The sequence below is a fragment of the Temnothorax longispinosus genome, chromosome 1 (assembly GCF_030848805.1).
Source record: "Temnothorax longispinosus isolate EJ_2023e chromosome 1, Tlon_JGU_v1, whole genome shotgun sequence".
Classification (NCBI taxonomy): domain Eukaryota; kingdom Metazoa; phylum Arthropoda; class Insecta; order Hymenoptera; family Formicidae; genus Temnothorax; species Temnothorax longispinosus.
The window spans coordinates 8,860,251-8,882,072 of record NC_092358.1 but is presented as its reverse complement, the minus strand read 5'-3'; the positions used below and the strand labels follow the sequence as shown (position 1 = coordinate 8,882,072).

Here is a 21,822-nt window from a genome sequence, read left to right as displayed (position 1 = left end):
ATCTCGCACTTTAGGTGATGTGTGCTGAAGCGTGATGTGTGAGAAATCATGATTCTAGATTGTAATCTGACAAAGTTGAATACAATAAAAATTCTTTGTTACTAAAATTTTATTTAATTGTTATTAAAAAAGTTTTCTGTTTGCAAATGTAATAAAATTTTAAATAACTCCGTTATTAAATAAAATGTAAAAAAAATTTTCTTTATTAGTTCCCTTCTTGTAGCGCAATCAACTGATACTTTATTTAATTTTTAATGATATTTAGTAGTATATATTTCCGATATGTAATTATCGGAAATATATACTCAAGTAAGGGAGATCGGGGCTATACCCATACAGCATGAAATATTCCATGAATGTTCTATAAATATTCTTTAGAATATTCATGAATTTTCTATGATCGAATAATCTATAAATGTGCAAAGAACGTGTAATGTCCCGCTTTGAATGTCCTTAGAAATTTCTGTAAATATTCTCGAATAATCTACAAATGTTTTATAAATTTTTCCGCATAATCCATAATTTTTTTATATATGCAAAATATATTTATAGAACATTTATAGATTATTTTAAGAACATTAAAAATGGGATATCACATATTCTCTATACATTTAATATTCACCCAACATAAAAAAAATTATTTATTTCGAAATTTTATTACTATTTTTTAACTAAATTTGTTTCTATGATTATAAATATTTTCTCGTATTTGAAAAACACACTTACCTTGGTGGGATTCGAACTCGGGACCTCTGGATCGTGAGTCAACTGCCTTACGTGGTAGACTACTTTTTAATTTGATGTAAGCGTTATATATAGTCTACATATGTCATAACCAGCGCAAATATATAATTTTTCAAAAATCATCTTAAGAAACAAATTCAGTTTAAAAAGAGTAATAAAATTTGAATTAGATATATGATATAATATTTCTCAATGTCGGGTGAATGTCAGAAACCAGTGCCGGCTCATTATGAAATTTTTTTATAAAATTATATATTTTTAATTATTTTTTTAAAAAGAAAATTGTAAATCTAATAATAATGATAAAGAATAAGGATTGGCTATTAAGCTTTAGCCCAATATTGGGCGGCACTTGCTGGCCAAGCCTCGGCTACCCAAATTCGGGTAATAGTTGGGCCAGGCTTGGGCATTAAACGTCGGCAAGCCGACACTCGTGCCAGTCTTGGCCCGTTTCTTGAGTATCGGCGTTTCCTACCTGGGGACTCTCTCGCGGTCTCGTTACGCTTCCCCTTCGTTAGCTCGCAAGGGTCTCGGATTTCTAAAAAGTTTTTATTAATGCTTTCCAGAATATTTATATAATGTTCCAAAATATTCTTTAAATATTCCTAGAATAATTAGAATGTTTTCAATATTTTTCCTAAAATGTTTATAGATTATTTTAAAAATATTCTACTAATATATAAAAAATATTCTATTAATATTCTGAATATTTCATGTTCATTGCAATGTTCACAGATTATTATTGAAATATTCATAACAATTCTAGAAAAGTTTTTCAGAATATTCATAGCACATGCTATAAATGTTTAAGAATATTAACAAAATGTTCCGTAAATATTCCAAATATTCTATATTTGTCAAAATATTTATAGAATATTCTATGCATTTTTTAAATGTACTATATTTATTAGACATTTGTAGAATATTCTATGCATATTCCGAATGGACAAAATTTCATGGAATATTTATAGAACTTCTACAGAATATTCTGAATGTGACCCGTGGAATATTAAAATATTTATAGATTGTTTATATAGCACATTTCTTGCATATTCCATGCTATATGGGTATGGCTCCAGGGATATGTTATTGCTTATGTGCTGTTTCTTAGTATTTATATTCAAAGGAACAGTGGATGAAAAATCGCGAAATGGTTTATTTACAATCTAAAAGAGCCCTCCGTTCAAATCTCGGTAAATATAACAGCTGCAAACAAATTTGCACTGCCCAACATGCTAAGGGATGTATGTCCAAGAACGTTTTCTACAGATGAACGTATAAATGATTTTCCTACTATAGTAAGATTATCGAGCGCGTGCTTCAACTTTTGTGCCATGCACAGCGGAGATAAGTACCTCGCTGCTTGTCACTTCCGTATGAACATTGCAGTTTGTCATTTGCACCATTTTGCCAACGGAGCAGTTTTCATAAAAAATCAAAAGATACGAATATCGGCGACAGAATACAGGTTTTCAGAGAAAAAAACCAGAAAATGCACTATTCACTTCAAATTGTCATAACTCAGTGAAAAAAATTATAGCGTAATGATTAAAAAAACATTTTAAAAAGAAAATGTTAAATTTCACGATATAATCAATAAAATTTGGAGAATAAATTTCGTACTTCATGTGCACGCTATAAAAGTTGAAGTTTATTCTTCAATTTTGCAATGTCTAATTTAAATTAGCGCCGTTTGTAGTAAAATCTTCGCAGAGAAAAAAGTCTTGAAGCATTCGAAAGCTGAGGACTCAAGCTTTAAAATGCTATAAAAACCTTATTTAAAACATTACTCTACGATGATTTTTCACAAAGATATGTAACTTTGAATTAGGTGCTTTTTAACGCTGATGTAGCCCGAATTTTTTGCGGGAGAGTGTATATGAGTGAAAATATTTTCACTGGAAAAAAATTTTTTTCCGGTAACTATATGATTTACTAAGTATACTAACATTAACAAAATTTACTAATTTAAAGCTGAAATACTAATATTTAGCATTGCTTAGGCAAATATACCATCAATCAAGAGAAAAGAGGAGATATATATAGATTTCCGCCCACTGTTTTTCCGTCAAATATATCTTTGTGCTTACGAAGAGATGATTTGTCTCGAAACTCGACATTTTAACGTCAATCGAATCCTGCTGCTTGCCGTTGGTTTGTGGCCTTATCAACGATCGCGAATTGTTGAACTTCAGTTAATTTTATTTTTTGGCATTCTGACAACTTTCATTATATTCCAAGTATGTTAAGATTTTAATTTTATTATTATAAAATAAACTATCAATTATTGCATAACAAAGCGTTATTTTAATTGCATCTATCAAATTAATTTTAAATTATATTGGAAAATATTTTATGTCATTAAAATAATGTTATTGTGATACTGTCCGTATTGTGATTATATCCAAATATTAATTACTTGCTTTCTTTACTAATTTATTGTACATAGTATATACAGAGTAACGGAGAATAAAGAAATTACAGTTAGCTAATCAGACAATCTACTGTTGCTCTTTTGACGTGGCTAATTTAATTATTAAAAATTATTTTTTGCAGTTTACCACATTCTTGACGTCAAAATGTTCTCCAGAACATATTATCAAGATTATTTCTACTACATTCTTCTTTACATTCTTTGTGATCAAATACAATTCGTTTTGGATTAACGCTGATACTGTAAGAGCGTTATCAATCATATATGCATTAGTGATAAACAGAATTTTTGAATGTAAAGCTGTCGGATTTTTATATTTTTTATCTATTAGGACTATCCAGTTATTCTTAATTTCCTTTCAGTTCTTCATGATTTGAAGAATTCTAGTTCTATTATAATTATAATGTTAAAAGTATTTAAAAAAATAACATAAATAATTCCGTCCTAATTAAGAATGCAGAAGTTTGACTATAAACATTTCAAAAGAAGCATGAGCATTTTTGGTGATTTCTGAGCCCTTCTCTATACGGTTCAAATATTATTTTTCATAAAGTCCTGATTCAATGCTATGCGAGTTTTTTTGCAGAATGTGCAAGAGAGGCCCTATTAGATTTGTTAAGAAACATGATCTTTGCCTAGTTTTCAATTTGATTTACGATATTCTTTTTATATTATTTTTATATTATTTTATAGATTTAGATCCCAGTAAATCTTGATTCGGCTAAGTTTTTGGATGCTTTATGTTACTTCGCCGTCATGTCAAAGAAAGACAGAGAGATATTTCGGATTTTTGTGACACATCCCTTGTAGTGATGTCCTCCTCCGGAGCCATACGTGAAGGAAAAATAAAACGAGATTGTGATACATGTACTCAGCTGTCCGTGCAGGTTCACTCAAAACAGTGTATTGTGATGAATACGTACAAGCAGACTGCACGTACAAACTAATAGCGTTTTCTACTGGAAAAACTAGTGTAACACTCGTGCACGCTGAGGCACACATATTTTCAGTGTTTAATGTTCTACCGCGTTTAACTTGACAAATTTTTGTCAATAGAACATTACACATTGAAAATATATATGTAAACTGATTTTCACATTAGAGCAATAAAATTACACTCAGTGTGCACCAGTGCTGCACTAGTTTTCGCAGTAGAAAACTTTATAAGTGTGCATTTATGTTAAACGCGCACGCGCATTTAAAAAATAACCTACTGACAGGAGATAATGATCCCGTTCAAATTCGACACGTAATTAAAGTACAAAGTACTTGGTTTATATCTTAATCGGATAAAAACCAAATAAAGCCTCAGATGCCATAATAGGATACTACTGTCATTGTAAGAATGGTCTTCGCACAGTAGATTATTGCGTCCACGTTATAACAGTATCATGGTGTTCAGAATATGGTAGACATTTCTTGCGCCTATTTTACTCCCAGCAAGCTTCTTGGATGACATGACTGCAAACGTAGACAATAGTGATTTGAGTGATGGGTACGAAAACACTTATAGCGTTCGATACTCAAGCTTCGTACATTCTAATGTTCCTCTCCTGCATTAGTTGCAAACTTAAGCCCCTGGTTACGTTAATTTTCTAACATAAGCTTTTGAATAAACCTCATTTTATTTGCGTAGAAAAGGGCCCAGAATAGTCACCCTCCTTTACAAAAAAAAAAAATAACAATATTATTGACAGATAAAGAGTTTGCTGGATCGGCTCCAAGATGTATGTAACGAGCTAAGAGATGAGAATGAATTTGCTATTCTAAAAAAATACGGGAGCAAGGCGAAACGTTACACAACTGCAATTATACGTAAGAAATGATAGTCGAGTCTTCTGTATGTTTAAAAATTAGATTAAACATATAATCATGAACACATTTTTTTCAAGACAAAACAAGATTCTGCCTATCCTCAATATAAAAAATTAAAATGCGACTGAATGTTTGATTTATATATACAGGGTGTCCGAAAAATCGCCTACTCCACTTCGGGACCTGATTCGGGACCCAAAAACAAGCAAAAAAGTTTATACAAACATAGGTCCGGAAATGAGCCGTTTCCGAGTTATAGCCACTTTTATGTTCAAAAATCGTAATTTAGAATCCGCTTGGCATCCCTCTTTCTTAATTATTTCTTAAATTAAAAATTTTTATTTTTAAATATTTTTAATTTTTTTAATTTTCATTTTTTTATTTTTTTTTAATTTTTCAATATTTGTAAATACGATTACATTATTTTTAAAAGAAATCAATTGTTTTCACGGCTATTCAAAATCAGTTGTTTTCACGGCTACTTGAAATCAGTTGTTTTCACGCCTATTCAAAATCAGTAAGTAAATCACGGCTTTTCAATAAGTTTCAAATTATTATTTAACAACACCTTACTTTTAGGTTGTATCTAATCTTTCCGTATTTATCAATGGATCGTTTAAGTTTTAATGAATTAGCTGATATGCATCTTATGTATGGTCTTGCTCAAAGTAATGCTCCCGAGGCAAGAAGATTATACATCCAGTCTTTTCCAAATCGAGATGTACCGGGAATAGAGTCTTTTCGAAATGTAGACAGAAACTTGAGAAAATTTGGTAATTGTAATTAAAAAAAATTGAAAATAAAAATTTTTGAACATAAAAGTGGCTATAACTTGGAAACGGCTTATTTCCGGACCTATGTTTGTATGAACTTTTTTGCTTGTTTTTGGGTCTTGAATCACCTCCCGAAGTGGAGTAGGCGATTTTTCGGACACCCTGTATATATGTATATATGTTAGGGTGTCATTTTGGAGCAACTTTTTTTTTCATTTCACGAATAGCATATATACTTGCAGGAAGGTAAAATAAGATACCTGTTAAAATTATAACTATCTAACAAACTGTAATACAGCATTGCGCCACATAGATTTTCTGTAGTAAATTTACCGCTCTACAAAAAAGATCTCTTATCATTTTTTCATAAATTTAACCGTTCAAAAGATATTCAAAGTTAAAGTTTGAAAAATTTTATAAAACTTGTTTTTGCTTCTTATGAATGTTGTATCATATCGACTATCAAAAATTATGAAATAATCAATACATATTTTTGTAGAAAATTTAACGATCTACAAAAAACGTCTCTTATATTTTTTTTATAAATATAACCATTTAGACGATAACTTTGAACTTTAAACCTTAATATCGTATATTTTTTTCATAAATATAACCATTTAGACGATATTAAGGTTTATACTTTGAACTTTAAACCTTAATATCGTTTAAATTTTAAATGGTTATATTTATGAAAAAAACATAAGACCTTTTTTGTAAATCGTTAAATTTTCGATATCAAAAATAAAAGTCCCGGAACATACTTCCGGACCTACATATATATATATATATATTATATATATATGTGTGTGTGTGTGTGTGTGTGTGTGTGTGCTTTTTAATTTTACAAAATTTCTCTCAGTGCTAGGTATATATTGCGTAGGTACATTAACTGCTATGTATATTTGGACGTACATTCAATACATTGGTCTGCCTAAAAACGAGTCTCGACTAAATCCTTCAGAGTATTTTATGACAGAATACTTTATTGATCAAGAAAAATATTCCTACTTAATCACGCTGCATGTACTAGCAGCTATGTACATAGGGGCTGTCTCACTAATAGCGACAGGAACTATGCTCCTTGCATATATTCAACATATCTGCGGAATGTTTAGTATCGCTAGGTGAGTAAATAAATTCTAGAATATAATTGTAAATAATATTTGTTTGTTATCTCAAAACAAAATAAAATTAATTGGAGAAATACAATTTTTTTTTTTACAGTTATCGAATCGAACAGGCAATCAATATTTTACAAAAAGATATCCTAAAAAGTGAGAACATGGTTTATAAGAAGATTACTTATGCCGTAGATATTCATCGCAAAGCTATGGAGTTGGTATATATTTAATAAGGAGCATTAAATACTCATATAATTACACGAATTTTCTTGTACTTGAAGGTTCACGGACTTTTTAATATCAAATTTTGAGGGATCATTCTTCTTAATTATGGTAACCGGCGTGACTTGTATTAGCCTTAATCTTTTTTGGGTAAAATTCTTTATATTTAATCGTAATTTCATGATATTAGAATTTTATAAAATATAGTTAAGAAAATGAAGTAGCTCTAACCCCTTTTCTCTCTATAATATAATTATTGATAACAATAATTCATGAAAATAATGGTTATACCTAATTTTTATGATACTGTAATTGCTAATTATATGTATAAGCTGAGTAAATAAATTAGCAATAACTAAATAAAAACTTAATATTAAAACTCTTAATTCTCAATTATTTTCAATAATTCAATATTCTGATCCAATGACATATCATAATCTATTGAAATTTTATCATGCAATATATATAGAACACAATGTGATTTGATCGTGCGTAAGAAGTCGATAGCAAATGCTTAACGGACGTATCACATTTTTTAGCTTGCGTCATATAGTGATGAAATTGAAAAACTTGTTGTACCTTTTATAATAATAAACAGCATCTACGCGTACTTGTTCTTATCCAACTATTCTGCGCAAGAAATTACGGATCATAACGAATATGTATTTGCTACAGTGTAAGAAATATTTCCATCATTTTGTCATACAAGAGTACTCGTTTTGTAATAGAAATCTAAATTATAAAAAATATTAGAGTGAAAGTACTAATACGAATCGTGGAACAAATATATTTATTATTACCAAATATTTTTGTATTATTAAAACTAGCAATTGTGTGTTATTATTTTGTAGATACAACGTTCAGTGGTACACGGCTTCGTTACGCATACAGAAAATAATATTGTTTCTACTGCAAAGAGGCATTAAACCTTTTCATATAAATTACGGGGGAATATTTGTGGCGTCTTTAGAAAATGCGGCTATGGTAAGAAACATGTATATCATATGTTGTAGTTTATAGTAAGTTCTTCTATTATCTCTGAGAATATTGTTTAATCGATAATAACATTAACAATCATTTTAAAACATTCTGTTGCTATTTCAGTCGAATCACGCTTTACATCACATAAATCATACAAAAACGTATAGTTTCACTATAATAATTATTATTTACAAAATGTTAACTAATAGCTCAGTACAGCTAGAAAATAGAATAAAAGATAAAGAAAATTACAAAATTACTATTGTATTTTTCGTTTTATCTCTCATAGTCAATAATATTACGAAATTAATAATTAACTTTTACTTCAAAACGTTGTAGTTGGATTATCGGAAAAAATCGATTATCTCTAAAACTTATTGTCCCCAAATATTTGGTTAAAGAAAGTTTTATTATATTTTTAATATTACTTATTACAATAATAAAGCAAAAGATATAGTATATTTTATTACAGGTGTTGAGTACTTCGATATCTTATTTTACTGTTCTCTATTCTATGAGAAAGAACTAAGAGTATAAATTAATGACGATTGTTAGAGTTGTATGTTTCCGTCGAGCATTTATCTCTTTTACTAGTTTTATAAGAACACACTATAATGTATAATTTCGATTTGTAACACCCGCGACACGAAAATAGGGGCTCCTGCTGGACGACGCGCTTTCACGTGAAGCTCGAACCCAGTGCGGGCGATTGTTTTTTATTAAGAGTGACGACGCCGATGTCGACGAGTCGAATCGAGTGTAAACTGTCTCTGAGTAAAGACGTACATATTATAAAAGTATCGAGTTATCTTTGCAATCCCAAACAACGATAAAATAAAATTAGTTTTAATTTGAAAGCGAGAGAATGGGGACGGAACGGTAAAAGTGAAAGAAATAGAAATGTTGGGATCATTCTGATCTCGCATTTTGGGTGATGTGTGCTGAAGCGTGATGTGTGAGAAATCGGGATTCTATATTGTAATCTGACAGAGTTGAGTACAATAAAAATTCTTTGTTACTGAGATTTTATTTAATTGTTATTAAAAAAGTTTTCTGTTTGCAAATGTAATAAATTTTTAAATAATTCCGTTATTATAAATAAAATGCAAAAAAATTTTTCTTTATTAGTTCCCTTCTTATAGCGCAATCAATTGATACTTTATTTAATTTTTAATGATATTTAGTAGTATATATATTTCTGATATGTATCGGAAATATATATATACTCAAGTAAAGGAGATCGGGGCTATATGGCTCCAGGGATGTGTTGCTTATGTGCCATTTCTTAGTATTTATATTCAAAGATGAATGAAAACTCGCAAAATGGTTTTTTTAGAATCTAAAAGAGCCCTCCGTTCAAATCTTGGTATAAATATAAGAGCTGCCGATATCTGCAACACGTCCAGTTGAGTCACGTCTTTGGGCAGTGGAAAAATTTGCACTGCCCGACATGCTAAGGGATTTATGTCCAAGAACGTTTTCTATATACACGAACGTATAAATGATTTTCCTACTATAGTGAGATATCGGGCGCGTGCTTCAATGTTTGTGTGTGTGTGTGTGTGTCACAGCGGAGATAAGTACCTCGCTGTTTGTCACTCCCGTATGAACATTGCAGTTTGTCATTTGCACCATTTTGTCAACGAAACAGTTTTCATAAAAAATCAAAAGATGCGAATATCGCCGACAGAATACAGATTTTCAGAGAAAGGACCAGAAAATGCACTATTCACTTTAAATTGTCATAACTCAGTGAAAAAAATTATAGCGTAATGATTAAAAAAACATTTTAAAAAGAAAATCCAGGTTCCAGGTTCAAACCCTGGCTGGGGTAATATTTTTCACAATAAAATTTAAAAACTATTTAATTTAGAAATTACATCAACTGACCAAAACCATGGTCAAAATTAATAATGTCTCGATGATTGATCCGAAAAAGTGCTGTGTGAATCCGACAAACCAAGTTGGCTCACAGTTTTTCAATGTTCATATCGAAAAGACGTTATATATTGCCAGTCACGGTCGATTTAAATTACTTTAATTGTTATTCTATATACTGGCGAAAGAAATTTATTATTCTGTTTAAAAAGAAAATGTTAAATTTTACGATATAATCAATAAAGAATAAATTTCGTTCTCCACGTGCACGCTATAAAAGTTGAAGTGTATTCTTCAATTTTGCAATGTCCAATTTAAATTAGCGCCGTTTTTAATAAAATTTTCGCAGAGAAACAAGTCTCGAAGCATTCGAAAGCTGAGGACTCAAGCTTTAAAACACTTTAAAAAACTTTAAAACATCACTCTCTGCGATCATTGTTCACAAAGATCTGTAACTTTGAATTAGGTGCTTTTTAACGCTGATTTGAAGTAGCCCGAATTTTTTGCGGGTGAGTGTATATGAGTAAAATTATTCTCGCTGGAGAAAAAATTATTTTTTATGACATTATCTGATTTACTAAGATATACTAACATTAACAATTTACTAATTTGAAGCTGAAATACTAATACTTAGCATTGCTTAGGCAAATATACCATCAATCAAGAGACAAGAGGAGAGATATATAGATTTCCGTCCACTGCTTTTCCGTCAAATATATCTCTGTGCTTACGGAAAGATGATTTGTCTCGAAACTCGACATTTTAACGTCAATCGAATCCTGCTGCTTGCCGTTGGTTTGTGGCCTTACCAACGATCGCGAGTCGTTGAACTTCAGTCAATTTTATTCCTTGGCATTCTGATAATTTTTATTATATTCCAAGTACGTTAAGATTTTAATATTATTATTATGAAATAAGCTACCATATATTGTATAACAAAGCGTTATTTTAATTACATCTATCTCAAATTATATCGGATAATATTTTATTTTACTAAAAAAATATTGTGATGCAATTATATCAGAATATTAATTACTTGTTCTTTTTACGAATTTATTGTACATAGTATACAGAGTAACGGAGAATAAAGAAATTACAGTTTGCTAATTAGACAATCTAATGCTGCTTTTTTGACGTGACTGATTTAATTATTAAAATTTATTTCTTGCAGTTTACCACATTCTTGACGTCAAGATGTACTCCAGAACTTATTCTCAAGGTTATCTCTACTACATTTTTCTGTACAACATATGTGATCACATACAATTCGTTTTGGATTAACGCCGATACTGTAAGAGCGTTATCAGTCATAATGCATATAGTAATAAACAGAATTTTTGAATGTAAAACTCAGATTTTTATATTCTTTACCTATCAGGACTGATCTAATCCCGCTATTCTCAATTTTCTTTCTGTTCTTCATGATTTGACCCTGGAATCTACTTCTATTATAATTATAATGTAAAGAAATTAAAAAAAAAATAACAGATATAATTTTGTTCTAATCAAGAATATAAAAGTTTGACTAATTATTTAAAAAAAAACATGATCATTTTTGGCAATTTCTGAGCCCTTTTCTATACATAAATATGGTTAAAATTATTTGTTATAAGGTCCTGATCCAAAGATCTGCAGAATATGCAAGAGAGGCCTTATTAGATTTGTTAGGAAAATTGGTCTGCCTCGTTTTCAATCTACTTTTTCTTATATTATCTTGGATTTAGATCATAGTAAGGCCTTCATTGGCCTCTATCAACTGCATAAGTGCCCGTCTACAATATGTGTTTTAAGCCCTAAGCCCTAAGAAATTGACCAATCACAGTCAATTATTCTCCTCAAATTCAACTTTAATTGAACAAAGTCTTAAGGTTTAGGGCTTAAAACACCTATTGTAGATGAGTACTAATGGCACATGCTTGTGCATGCATGAGCATACGCTGTTTGCATGTTTGTTAGCGCATATACTTCTTAAATGTTGCCCTATGAATTTCATTTATTTTATTTAATTGTCACTAATTATGCGTGATATTTTTGTATTGCTACTTAACAATTCCAACAAGGCCCGTAATCAGGGCGTCTCCATGTGGTGACTGTAGTAACAAGTTTTGATTTGGCTTGGCTAACTTCTTAGGTGTATTATGTTATTTCGCCGTCATGTGTGTGCGTGAGAAAAAAAAATATATATATATATATATTTTTCGGATTTTTGTGACATATCCTCTGTGGTGATGTTTTCCTCTGGAGCCATATATATGGAAGGGAAATAAAACGAGCGTGTGATACATGTACCCATCTGTCCGTGCAGGTTCAACTCGAAATAGTATATTGTGCTGAACACGTACAGCAGGCGGCATGTACAAACTCTAATAGCGTTTTCTACTGGAAAAACTAATGCTACACCTACACTCGTGCACACTGGTGCACGCTGATGCACACATATTTTCAATGTTTAATGTTCTACTGTGTTAAACTTGACAAATTTCTGTCAATAGAACACTGAAAGTATGTGAACTAATTTTCACATTGGAGCAATAAAATTACATTTACAATCAGTGTGTACAAGTGTTGCACTAGTTTTTCCAGTAGAAAATGCTATAAGTGTGCATTTATGTTGAACACGCGCATGCATTTAAAAATATAACCTTACTGACAGGAGATAATAATCCCGTTCAAATTCGACACGTTTTTATTAAAGTACAAAGTACTTAGTATATATCTTAATCGGATAAGAACCGAATGAAGCCTCAGATACCATAATAAGATACCACTGTCATTGTAAAAATGGTCTTTGCACAGTGGATTGTTGCGTCCACGTTATAACAGCATTATATGGTGTTCAGAATATGGTAGACATTCCTTGCCTATTTCACTCCCAGCAAGCTTCTTGGATGACATGACTGCAAACGTAGAAAGTAGTGATTTGAGTGATGGGTACGAAAATACTTATAGCGTCTTATACTCAAGCTATATTTTAATGTTCCTCTCTTGCATTAGCTGCAAACTTAAGCTACTGGTTACGTTAACCTTCTAACATAAACTTTTGAATAAACCTTATTTTATTTGCGTAGAAAAAAAGCCTAAAATAACCTCCTTTACAAAAAAAGCCATAATATTATTGACAGATAAGGAGTTCGCTGGATCGGCTTCAAGATGTATGTAACGAGATAAGAGATGATAATGAAATCGCTATTCTAAAAAAATACGGGAGCAAGGCGAAACGTTACACAACTGCAATGATACGTAAGACATGATAATCGAGTCATCTGTATGTTTAAAAATTAGATTAAACTTAACCATAAATACATTTCTTTCAAGACAAAACAAGATTCTGTCTATCCTCAATATAAAAAATTAAAAGTTGACTGAATGTTTGATATATATATATATATATATATATATATATATATATATATATATATATGTGTGTGTGAGTGTGCGTGCTTTTTAATTTTACAAAATTTCTCTCAGTGCTAGGTATATATTGCATAGGTACAACAACTGCTATGTATATTTGGCCTTACATTCAATACATTGGTCTGCCTAAAAACGAGTCTCGACTAAACCCTTCAGTGTATTTTATGACAGAATACTTTATTGATCAAGAAAAATATTCCTACTTAATCACGCTGAATGTACTAGCAGCTATTTACATAGGGGCTGTCTCACTGATAGCGACAGGAACTATGCTCATTGCATATATTCAACATATCTGCGGAATGTTTAGTATCGCCAGGTGAGTAAATGAATGCTGGAATATAATCGTAAAAAATATTTGTTTGTTATCTCAAAACAAAATAAAATTAATTGAAGGAATAAAATTATTTTTTTACAGTTATCGAATCGAACAGGCAATCAATATTTTACAAAAAGATATCCTAAAAAGTGAGAACATGGTTTATAAGAAGATTACTTATGCCGTAGATATTCATTGCAAGGCTATGGAGTTGGTATATATTTAATAAAGAGCATTATAAATACCCATATAATTACACAAATTTTTTTGTACTTGAAGGTTCACGGACTTTTTAATATCAAATTTTGAGGGATCATTCTTCTTAATTATGGTAATCGGCGTGACTTGTAGTAGTTTTAATCTTTTTTGGGTAAAATTCTTTATATTTAATCCTAATTTCAAATAAAATAGTTAAGAAAATAAAAAGAAGTAGCTAAACATTTTTTTATCTATAATATATTTATTGAAAACGATAATTCATAAAAATAATGGTTACCTAATTTTCAAGATACTGTAATTGCTAATTATATGTATAAGCTAATTAAATAAATTAGCAATAACTAAATAAAAACTTAATATTAAAACTATTAATTTTCAATTATTCTCAATAATTCAATATTCTGATCCGATGACATATAATTTATTGAAATTTTATCATGCAATATATATAGAACACAATATGATTCGATCGTGCGTCAGAAGTCGGAAGCAAATGCTTAACGGACGTATCACATTTTTAGCTTGCGTCATATAGTGATGAAATTGAAAAACTTGTTGTACCTTTTATAATAATAAACATCCTCTACACGTACTTGTTCTTAGCCAACTATATAGCGCAAGAAATTACGGATCACAACAAATATGTATTTGCCACAGTGTAAGAAATATTTCCATCATTTTGTCATACAAGGGTACTTGTTTTGTAATAGAAATCTAAATTATAAAAAAAATAAAGTATTAACACGATTCGTGGAACAAATATATTTATTATTACCAAATATTTTTTTCTGATTAAAACTAGCAATTGTTATTATTTTGTAGATATAACGTTCAGTGGTACACGGCTCCGTTACATATACAAAAAATAATATTGTTTCTACTGCAAAGAGGCACTAAACCATTTCATATAAATCTTGGTGGAATATTTGTGGCGTCCTTAGAAAGTGCGGCTACGGTAAGAAACATGTATCATATGTTGTAGTTTATAATAAATTCTTCTATTATCTTTGAGAATATTGTTCAATCGATCGATAATAAACATTAACAATTATTTTAAAATATTCTCTTGCTATTTTAGTCGAATCACGCTTTACATCACATAAATCATACAAAAGCATATAGTTTTACTATAATAATTATTATTTACAAAATGTTAACTAACAGCTCAGCACAGCTAGAAAATAGAATAAAAGATAAAGAAAATTATAAAATTTCTATTGATTTTTTGTTTTATCTCTCTCTCTCTCTCTCTCTCTCTCTCTCTCTCTCTCTCTCTCTCTCTCTCTCTCTCTCTCTCTCTCTCTCTCATGGTCAATAATATTACGAAATTAATAATTAACTTTTACTTCAAAACGTCGTAATTGGATTGTCAGAAAAAAATCGATTATCTAAACGTATTGTCCTCAAATTTTTCGTTAAAGAAAGTTCTATTATACTTTTTTATATTACTTATTACAGAATAAAGCAAAAGATATATTTTATTACAGTTGTTTAGTACTTCGATATACTATTTTACTATTCTCCGTTCTACGAGGGAGAACTAAGAGTACAAATTTATGACGATAAAATAAAATTAGTTTCAATTTGGAAGCGAGAGAATGAAAAGAGGACGGTGAAGTTGATTGAAATAAATATTGGGACCATTTCGATCTCGCATTTTACGTAATATATGTGTTAAAGTATTAGTAATTCTGCAAAGGAAAAATATTATTATTGAGAAATCGGAATTCTACATTGTAAAAACTGCAGAATAATGTTGAAAACGTTGCGTACAATAAAAATTTTTTATTATTCAGACTTTATGTAATTATAAAAAGTTTCCTTTTTGTAAATGCAATAAAATTTTGAATGGTTCTATTATTAAATAAAATGCAAAAAAAAATTTTTATGATTGCTTTCTTATAGCGCAATTAACTGATTTACTTTATTTAATTTTTAATGATATTTAGTTGTACATATTTCTGATATGTAATTATTTCAAGTAAGGAAGACCGAGGCTATATGGCTTCAAGGGTATGTTGCTTATGTGCTATTTTTTAGTATTTATCTCGATAGAAACAGTGGATAAAAAATAGAAAAATAGTCCTTCTAGATTTAAAAAAAATAACATTATGCGAATTTCCATCCATTTTGTTCCTCTCAATATAAATACTAAAAAATACCACATGAGCAACATACCGCTGGAGCCATATAGCCCCGATCTTTCGTATGATGAGACCCCAATAAAATAACCTGCATTTGCACGACAAATAACTGTTGAGAAAAACGGACTATTTAATGAACAAACAATATTGATTATTTATTGACAACAGAATACTTCTATCTGTGACATTATGGCCGGTATTCATAGTCGGTTCTTATATTTAAGACCGTCTTAAGTACAATCTTAAGACGTCATGAACCAATCACAGAGCCGTATTAGCATCTTAAGACATTACTTAAGACGGTCTTGAAATAAGAACCGACTATATGAATACCGGCCTATATTTCTATATATATGTAATTAATGTTACAGAAATGTAATATATATTAGAGGTTATTCCTCAAACGTATATAATAAATTTCGCTCTTAAAAAACTTTTAGATTAAAGATACGCATACCAATAAGAGTACGCATTCAATAAACTTTTGCCTGTAACAAACATTTATTTAAAGAAAAACATAATTCTTTTACATATAAGCAAGTCAAGTAACTTGCAAAGATAATGATAATAAATAATTTTATATACTAATATAAAACAATTTGTATTAAGAAAAGTATACAAATCTGTAAATGCATACATTTATCCGATAAAGTGTCTAAAAGTACTCATGATGTCAAAATAACCGAAATAAGCCTCATGACACCATCGAATACAAATTCCACAAAATATAGTCATTTTCAAAATTTTCATTGCATCCTGGACAAAAAATTTTATTTGAAGATGTCAAAGACATTTTATCAATGTTTCTTTCTTCCATAGAGGAAGTATATTACTCTTTCTCGTCTGTGCTGCCTTTTCTATTTTCTTGGTTTACCTTCTTTTATTTGGTAACTTATTTTTAAAGGTGGAAATGACGTATAATTTCTGACTTCTTTGACGACGTTTTTTAGTTTCCAAATTTTATTTTGGTAGCCGACTTATATCAGAAACAATACCATCAACATAAAGGTTTATATTTTTATTATCATTAGAATCACTTGATTCTTTCTATCAATTTCAGATTAAGTAACGGCTTTCAAATTTACATGCGAATTAGGGCATGTATTTTGCGATCTGAAATCGTGCTTTTCAGCACGATCAATCATTTCTGTCGGCGCAAAGCTGTCATCATTAATGAATACTTATTTTTAATGACATAAAGCTATTGAGTGATGAAATAACCGGTTTTTTTTGCGTTTTTTATACTCAAAGTTTTTTATGTTCTAGTTGCATCAGGAGGCTAAAACTCCATAAGAACTCATTGATCGATGAATAGATTATTTTAGCACTATTTTTGGACAGATTGACCTAATAAGGAAGAATGAGGAAGACGGGAGAACAAAAGTTTAACACCCTAATTAGAATGACGAAAATACTTTCACATGGTTTGTACAAAATTGGAAATAATGTAGAAATAAGTTATATTTGTGTTTATTTATTTTCATATTTTATTTCTATTCCATTACAATGTCAAAATATAGTACAATGTGTAGGATAATTATGAGGAAACTTGGATAGAGTAATAGCACGTTAACTTGCTTATGGAATGTTTATCGCATACTCCCTTATTGTTGCAAGTGCAATGCTTCCTTATTTTCTTTTGCTTTCCATTCAAATCGCAGCAAACATAATAGCTGTCGACAACTACATGATGTCTAGCAAGCTGATTCTGTAACTCTTAACGACAGTTTCGTTATCGTTATATTGTTGTTGCGCAAATATTATACATGGTATATAAAAAAGCAGCGCAACGACAATATAAAGATAACGAAACTGTCGTTAAAAGTTATATTGTTGTTGCGCAAATATTATACATGGTAAAAAAGCAGCACAACGACAATATAACGATAACGAAACTGTCGTTAAGAGTTATAAAATCAGCCCGCAGTTGAGTCGCATTTTTGGGCAGTAGAAGAACTTGCATATGCTAGGGAATGTATTTCACGTCAAGGAACGTTTTCTGCAGCGGAACGTATAAATGATTTTCCTACTACAATGAGATTTAGAGGGCGTGTTTCAATATTTCATCTGCAAAGACTGCAAAACAAATCGTTGGCCACTGGCGCTTTTCTATGATGCCATCGACACTGCAACACTAGCAACGTACATCATATACAAGGTATTAAAAAAAGAGTATATAAATTTTAGGAGTATGCAGTATTCATGAAAACAAATAAAAAGTCTTAATAAGAATTACTCCAAATTTATTTTCGAGTTATAAAATATTTTCTGCTGTAATAAATAAAAAATGAATATAATGCACAGATGTTCGATGTGTTCTCTGTTCATTTTAATTTACAATTCAACACGCTTTGTCATTTAAAATCGAACATTCAAAACAGGTTTATTTTTTATTTGTTGACAAAAGTGTCAATGTTCCGTATCAACTCATTCATTATGTCAACTGTGACGTATTCAAATATGCTCTTCTTCTAACTATGCTCTTCAAATATCCATAATAAATAAGGAAATAACAAAAATTTCCGTAAATAAAAAGTTGACGAATTTAAATCCGGTGAGCGAGGTGGCCATGCAACTAAACCACCACGTCCTATTCACTTTTCTTCAAAACAATTATTTGCTTTGCATGAAATGAATGTGTCATTTCAGAACTTGTATAAAAATTAGTTATTTTTCAAAGAATACGATACAAGACACTGTCAACAATTAATCATTTCAATGCTGAACAATACATTAGTAATCAATGTGCAATAATAATAGATAGTCTTTCGCGGGCGTTCGTGGACGGACTGACACAGAGAATTGAAAACTGTAAACAAACACGCCGACAATATTCCTTATTCCTCGACTTTAGAAATGATGGATGAGCGGCTGCATGTAAATACGTTATAAAATGCTTACTCGTGAAATAAACGGAGAATACATCGAATATGCTTTATAACTCAAAAATAAATTGTTTTGGTACTACTCATTCAAACTTTTCAGTTTCATTTTATAATAGCCCAGTCAAATTAGATTATTTTTGGGCGTTTGAATGAAAAAATTGCCGGCAAGCTGAAAATTGGTATACAGGTTTATTTTAGTGTTCTTTTAAACATACTAAAAGTCCCCATACATAGAGCGTGAGCCGGCTGCACCATCTTGAAAAAAAGAGTACAAAAATGGGTTTTTTGCAAATAACTCGGAAATTATAAGTTTTACGGGAAAGAACATTCAGAGCGAAAATGTAGCTGATAAAATTCCTCGCAATTTGGTTTTTTGTAGAACTTCGTACGACCATTAGTTCCCAAGATAGATTTTTTTGAAGCATCGGGCAAATGAGGAAAGAGCTGTTTCTTCGAGTGTTTTTTCAAAATATCTCAGTTCTGGCTGTCCGAAAATAAAAAATGCATACAATGAAAGTGAAAGATAATTAAATTACCTACAAAATGCATTATTTATGTTATACCGCGCAACTAATATTTCTAGAAATATTACGGTTTAAATGAAATTTTGACTTTTGGAAATTGTGAGAATAAATATTTCCTCGCAATATAAGTCGGAAATGGGTAGTCCTACGTAAAAAATTGTTAAAATCAAGTAGAAAGGTTATTAAATTTTCATTATTTTGGTTTTTGACCGATTTGCATACGACTAATAGTATTTTTGATATCTGTAAAAGAAACGGTTTTTAGGTACACTTCTCAAAATGGCGGACTTTTGAGTTATGTTTTTTAAAAAAATACACATGTTTCTTGCAGTTTATTAAATTATCTTTAAAATGATTTTTTATTTGACTTTCTGTGATGAATACTTCCAGAGATATAGCCTTTTAAATATTTGTTTATGTTAAAAATTTCTTAATAATTTACAGTTTTTTTACAAAACATGACATAAAATTACTTTAGAAAAAATAATATCGACATTTGTTCAAAAGTTTATATGCATATGTATGTGATCCTGCAGTGAAACCGGTTTTGAAATGAAAGGTTTTAAAAAATTGTTATTTCAATTATGCCTTTCTTAAGAGTTTTCGTAAAATAAAAACACTTATACAAAAAATTTAATAACTAAAATTTAAAATAAAATTTAAAAACAAAAAATTAATTTTAAAAAAATTTAAAAACAAAAAATTTAAAAACAAAAACTCCTAATAAATAAATTTAATTTAAAAAATTAAAAACAAAACATAATTTAAATAAAAATTAAAAACAAAAAATTAAACAATAAAAAAATTGTTTAAAAAAAAAAAAACTCCCGACTGCTGCCTAAACAAGGTTAAATTAAATGCAGAAAATAAAAATTAAAAATTAATTAGTAAATAAAAACACTTATACAAAAAATTTAATAACTAAAATTTAAAATAAAATTTAAAAACAAAAAATTAATTTTAAAAAAATTTAAAAACAAAAAATTTAAAAACAAAAAATTTAAAAACAAAAACATACAAAAATAAATTTAACCAAAAACAGGTTTAAAAAGTTTAAAATAATAATAAACAAAAATTTAATAAAAACTTTTAAAAGTTTAAAATAATATTAATTATGAAATATTAATACAGTTGACACACTATTAGGAAATATTATCTAACAAATATGATTGAAAATACATACAAATACTTGATTACTTACTACAAATTATTATTATTATTATTATTATTATTATTATATTAGGCATTATAGACGCGCACTTTATGCGCGCTATTTAGCTTTAATATTATACTATTACTATTATACTATTAACTCTTTCATACACATAACTGTCAAAATATACAATGACAGCCGCTCACGAAGTAAGCGTAGCCAGAGAACCAATCGGCATCGTGGAAAAGCAACAACAATTAATAAATTTCGATAAATTCGAATATTGATTTAACATGCCTTTTCAGAAATGGAACTAGAACATTAACGAAAAAGAAGTGAATTAAAGACTTAAATTTTATAATGAAAAATACTCTCTTATTTACGCTATAATTATTAATTGCATATTTTAAAAGAGCAGTCGGGAGACGCCACGCCGAATTTTACACTTAATAATTCAGCATATTTTGGTTGCTTCTTTCTGTACGCATTTCTCTGTTTATGTATGTGTACGTGCGCGCGTGCGTCGTATATATGCACATGTATATAAGAATACACATATAAATGCACACATGAGCGTGCATGCGACACAAACACATTTTAGTTTAACCATAAGAATACACATATACATGCGCACGCGCGCGCAAACCCACAAACACATTTCAGTTTAATACTAAGTATGAAGTTATAACAGTTAAACAATTTAAGTACAGAATTTTCTATGACATCTAAAACGTGATTGAGAAACGCTTGGCGTGGCGTCTCCCGACTGCTCTTTTAAAATATGCAATTAATAATTATAGCGTAAATAAGAGAGTATTTTTCATTATAAAATTTAAGTCTTTAATTCACTTCTTTTTCGTTAATGTTCTAGTTCCATTTCTGAAAAGGCATGTTAAATCAATATTCGAATTTATCGAAATTTATTAATTGTTGTTGCTTTTCCACGATGCCGATTGGTTCTCTGGCTACGCTTACTTCGTGAGCGGCTGTCATTGTATATTTTGACAGTTATGTGTATGAAAGAGTTAATAGTATAATAGTAATAGTATAATATTAAAGCTAAATAGCGCGCATAAAGTGCGCGTCTATAATGCCTAATATAATAATAATAATAATAATAATAATAATTTGTAGTAAGTAATCAAGTATTTGTATGTATTTTCAATCATATTTGTTAGATAATATTTCCTAATAGT

General features: G+C 29.6%; 3 protein-coding genes across 19 annotated transcripts in view; 2 read left to right on the top strand and 1 right to left on the bottom strand.

Moving 5' to 3' along the window:
- LOC139815425 (non-structural maintenance of chromosomes element 3 homolog) overlaps nt 1-21,822 on the bottom strand; it is a 233,773-nt gene that overhangs the window by 130,049 nt on the left and 81,902 nt on the right. The gene's annotated exons all lie outside the window — the stretch shown is intronic.
- Nucleotides 1-21,822, top strand: part of LOC139814467 (uncharacterized) — a 35,188-nt gene that overhangs the window by 8,094 nt on the left and 5,272 nt on the right. The window contains exons 9-15 of one of the 13 annotated variants that reach the window (XM_071780757.1): nt 13,091-13,208; nt 13,437-13,701; nt 13,801-13,911; nt 13,981-14,071; nt 14,442-14,578; nt 14,743-14,875; nt 17,331-17,488. In XM_071780757.1, coding sequence (XP_071636858.1) covers nt 13,091-13,208; nt 13,437-13,701; nt 13,801-13,911; nt 13,981-14,071; nt 14,442-14,578; nt 14,743-14,875; nt 17,331-17,357 — 882 coding nt within the window. In that variant the 3' untranslated portion in view covers nt 17,358-17,488. The other 12 variants (XM_071780832.1, XM_071780780.1, XM_071780752.1 and 9 more) reach the window with 12 other exon arrangements.
- On the top strand, nt 584-10,755 carry LOC139815346 (uncharacterized). The gene is made up of 9 exons (XM_071782223.1): nt 584-2,984; nt 3,301-3,420; nt 4,876-4,993; nt 6,626-6,890; nt 6,991-7,101; nt 7,169-7,259; nt 7,649-7,785; nt 7,961-8,093; nt 8,563-10,755. The coding sequence occupies exons 1-9, from the start codon at nt 2,841-2,843 to the stop codon at nt 8,617-8,619; spliced, it is 1,176 nt and encodes a 391-aa protein (XP_071638324.1). The 5' UTR covers nt 584-2,840; the 3' UTR covers nt 8,620-10,755.

What these genes read in the sequence shown, in the direction of transcription:
- LOC139815346 (XM_071782223.1), top strand. Translation starts at nt 2,841, where the DNA reads ATGATTTGTCTCGAAACTCGACATTTTAACGTCAATCGAATCCTGCTG. An exon ending in TTTGGATTAACGCTGATACT is followed by an intron (nt 3,421 to 4,875) that starts GTAAGAGCGTTA and finishes TATTATTGACAG; the next exon opens with ATAAAGAGTTTGCTGGATCG. An exon ending in GGAATGTTTAGTATCGCTAG is followed by an intron (nt 6,891 to 6,990) that starts GTGAGTAAATAA and finishes TTTTTTTTACAG; the next exon opens with TTATCGAATCGAACAGGCAA.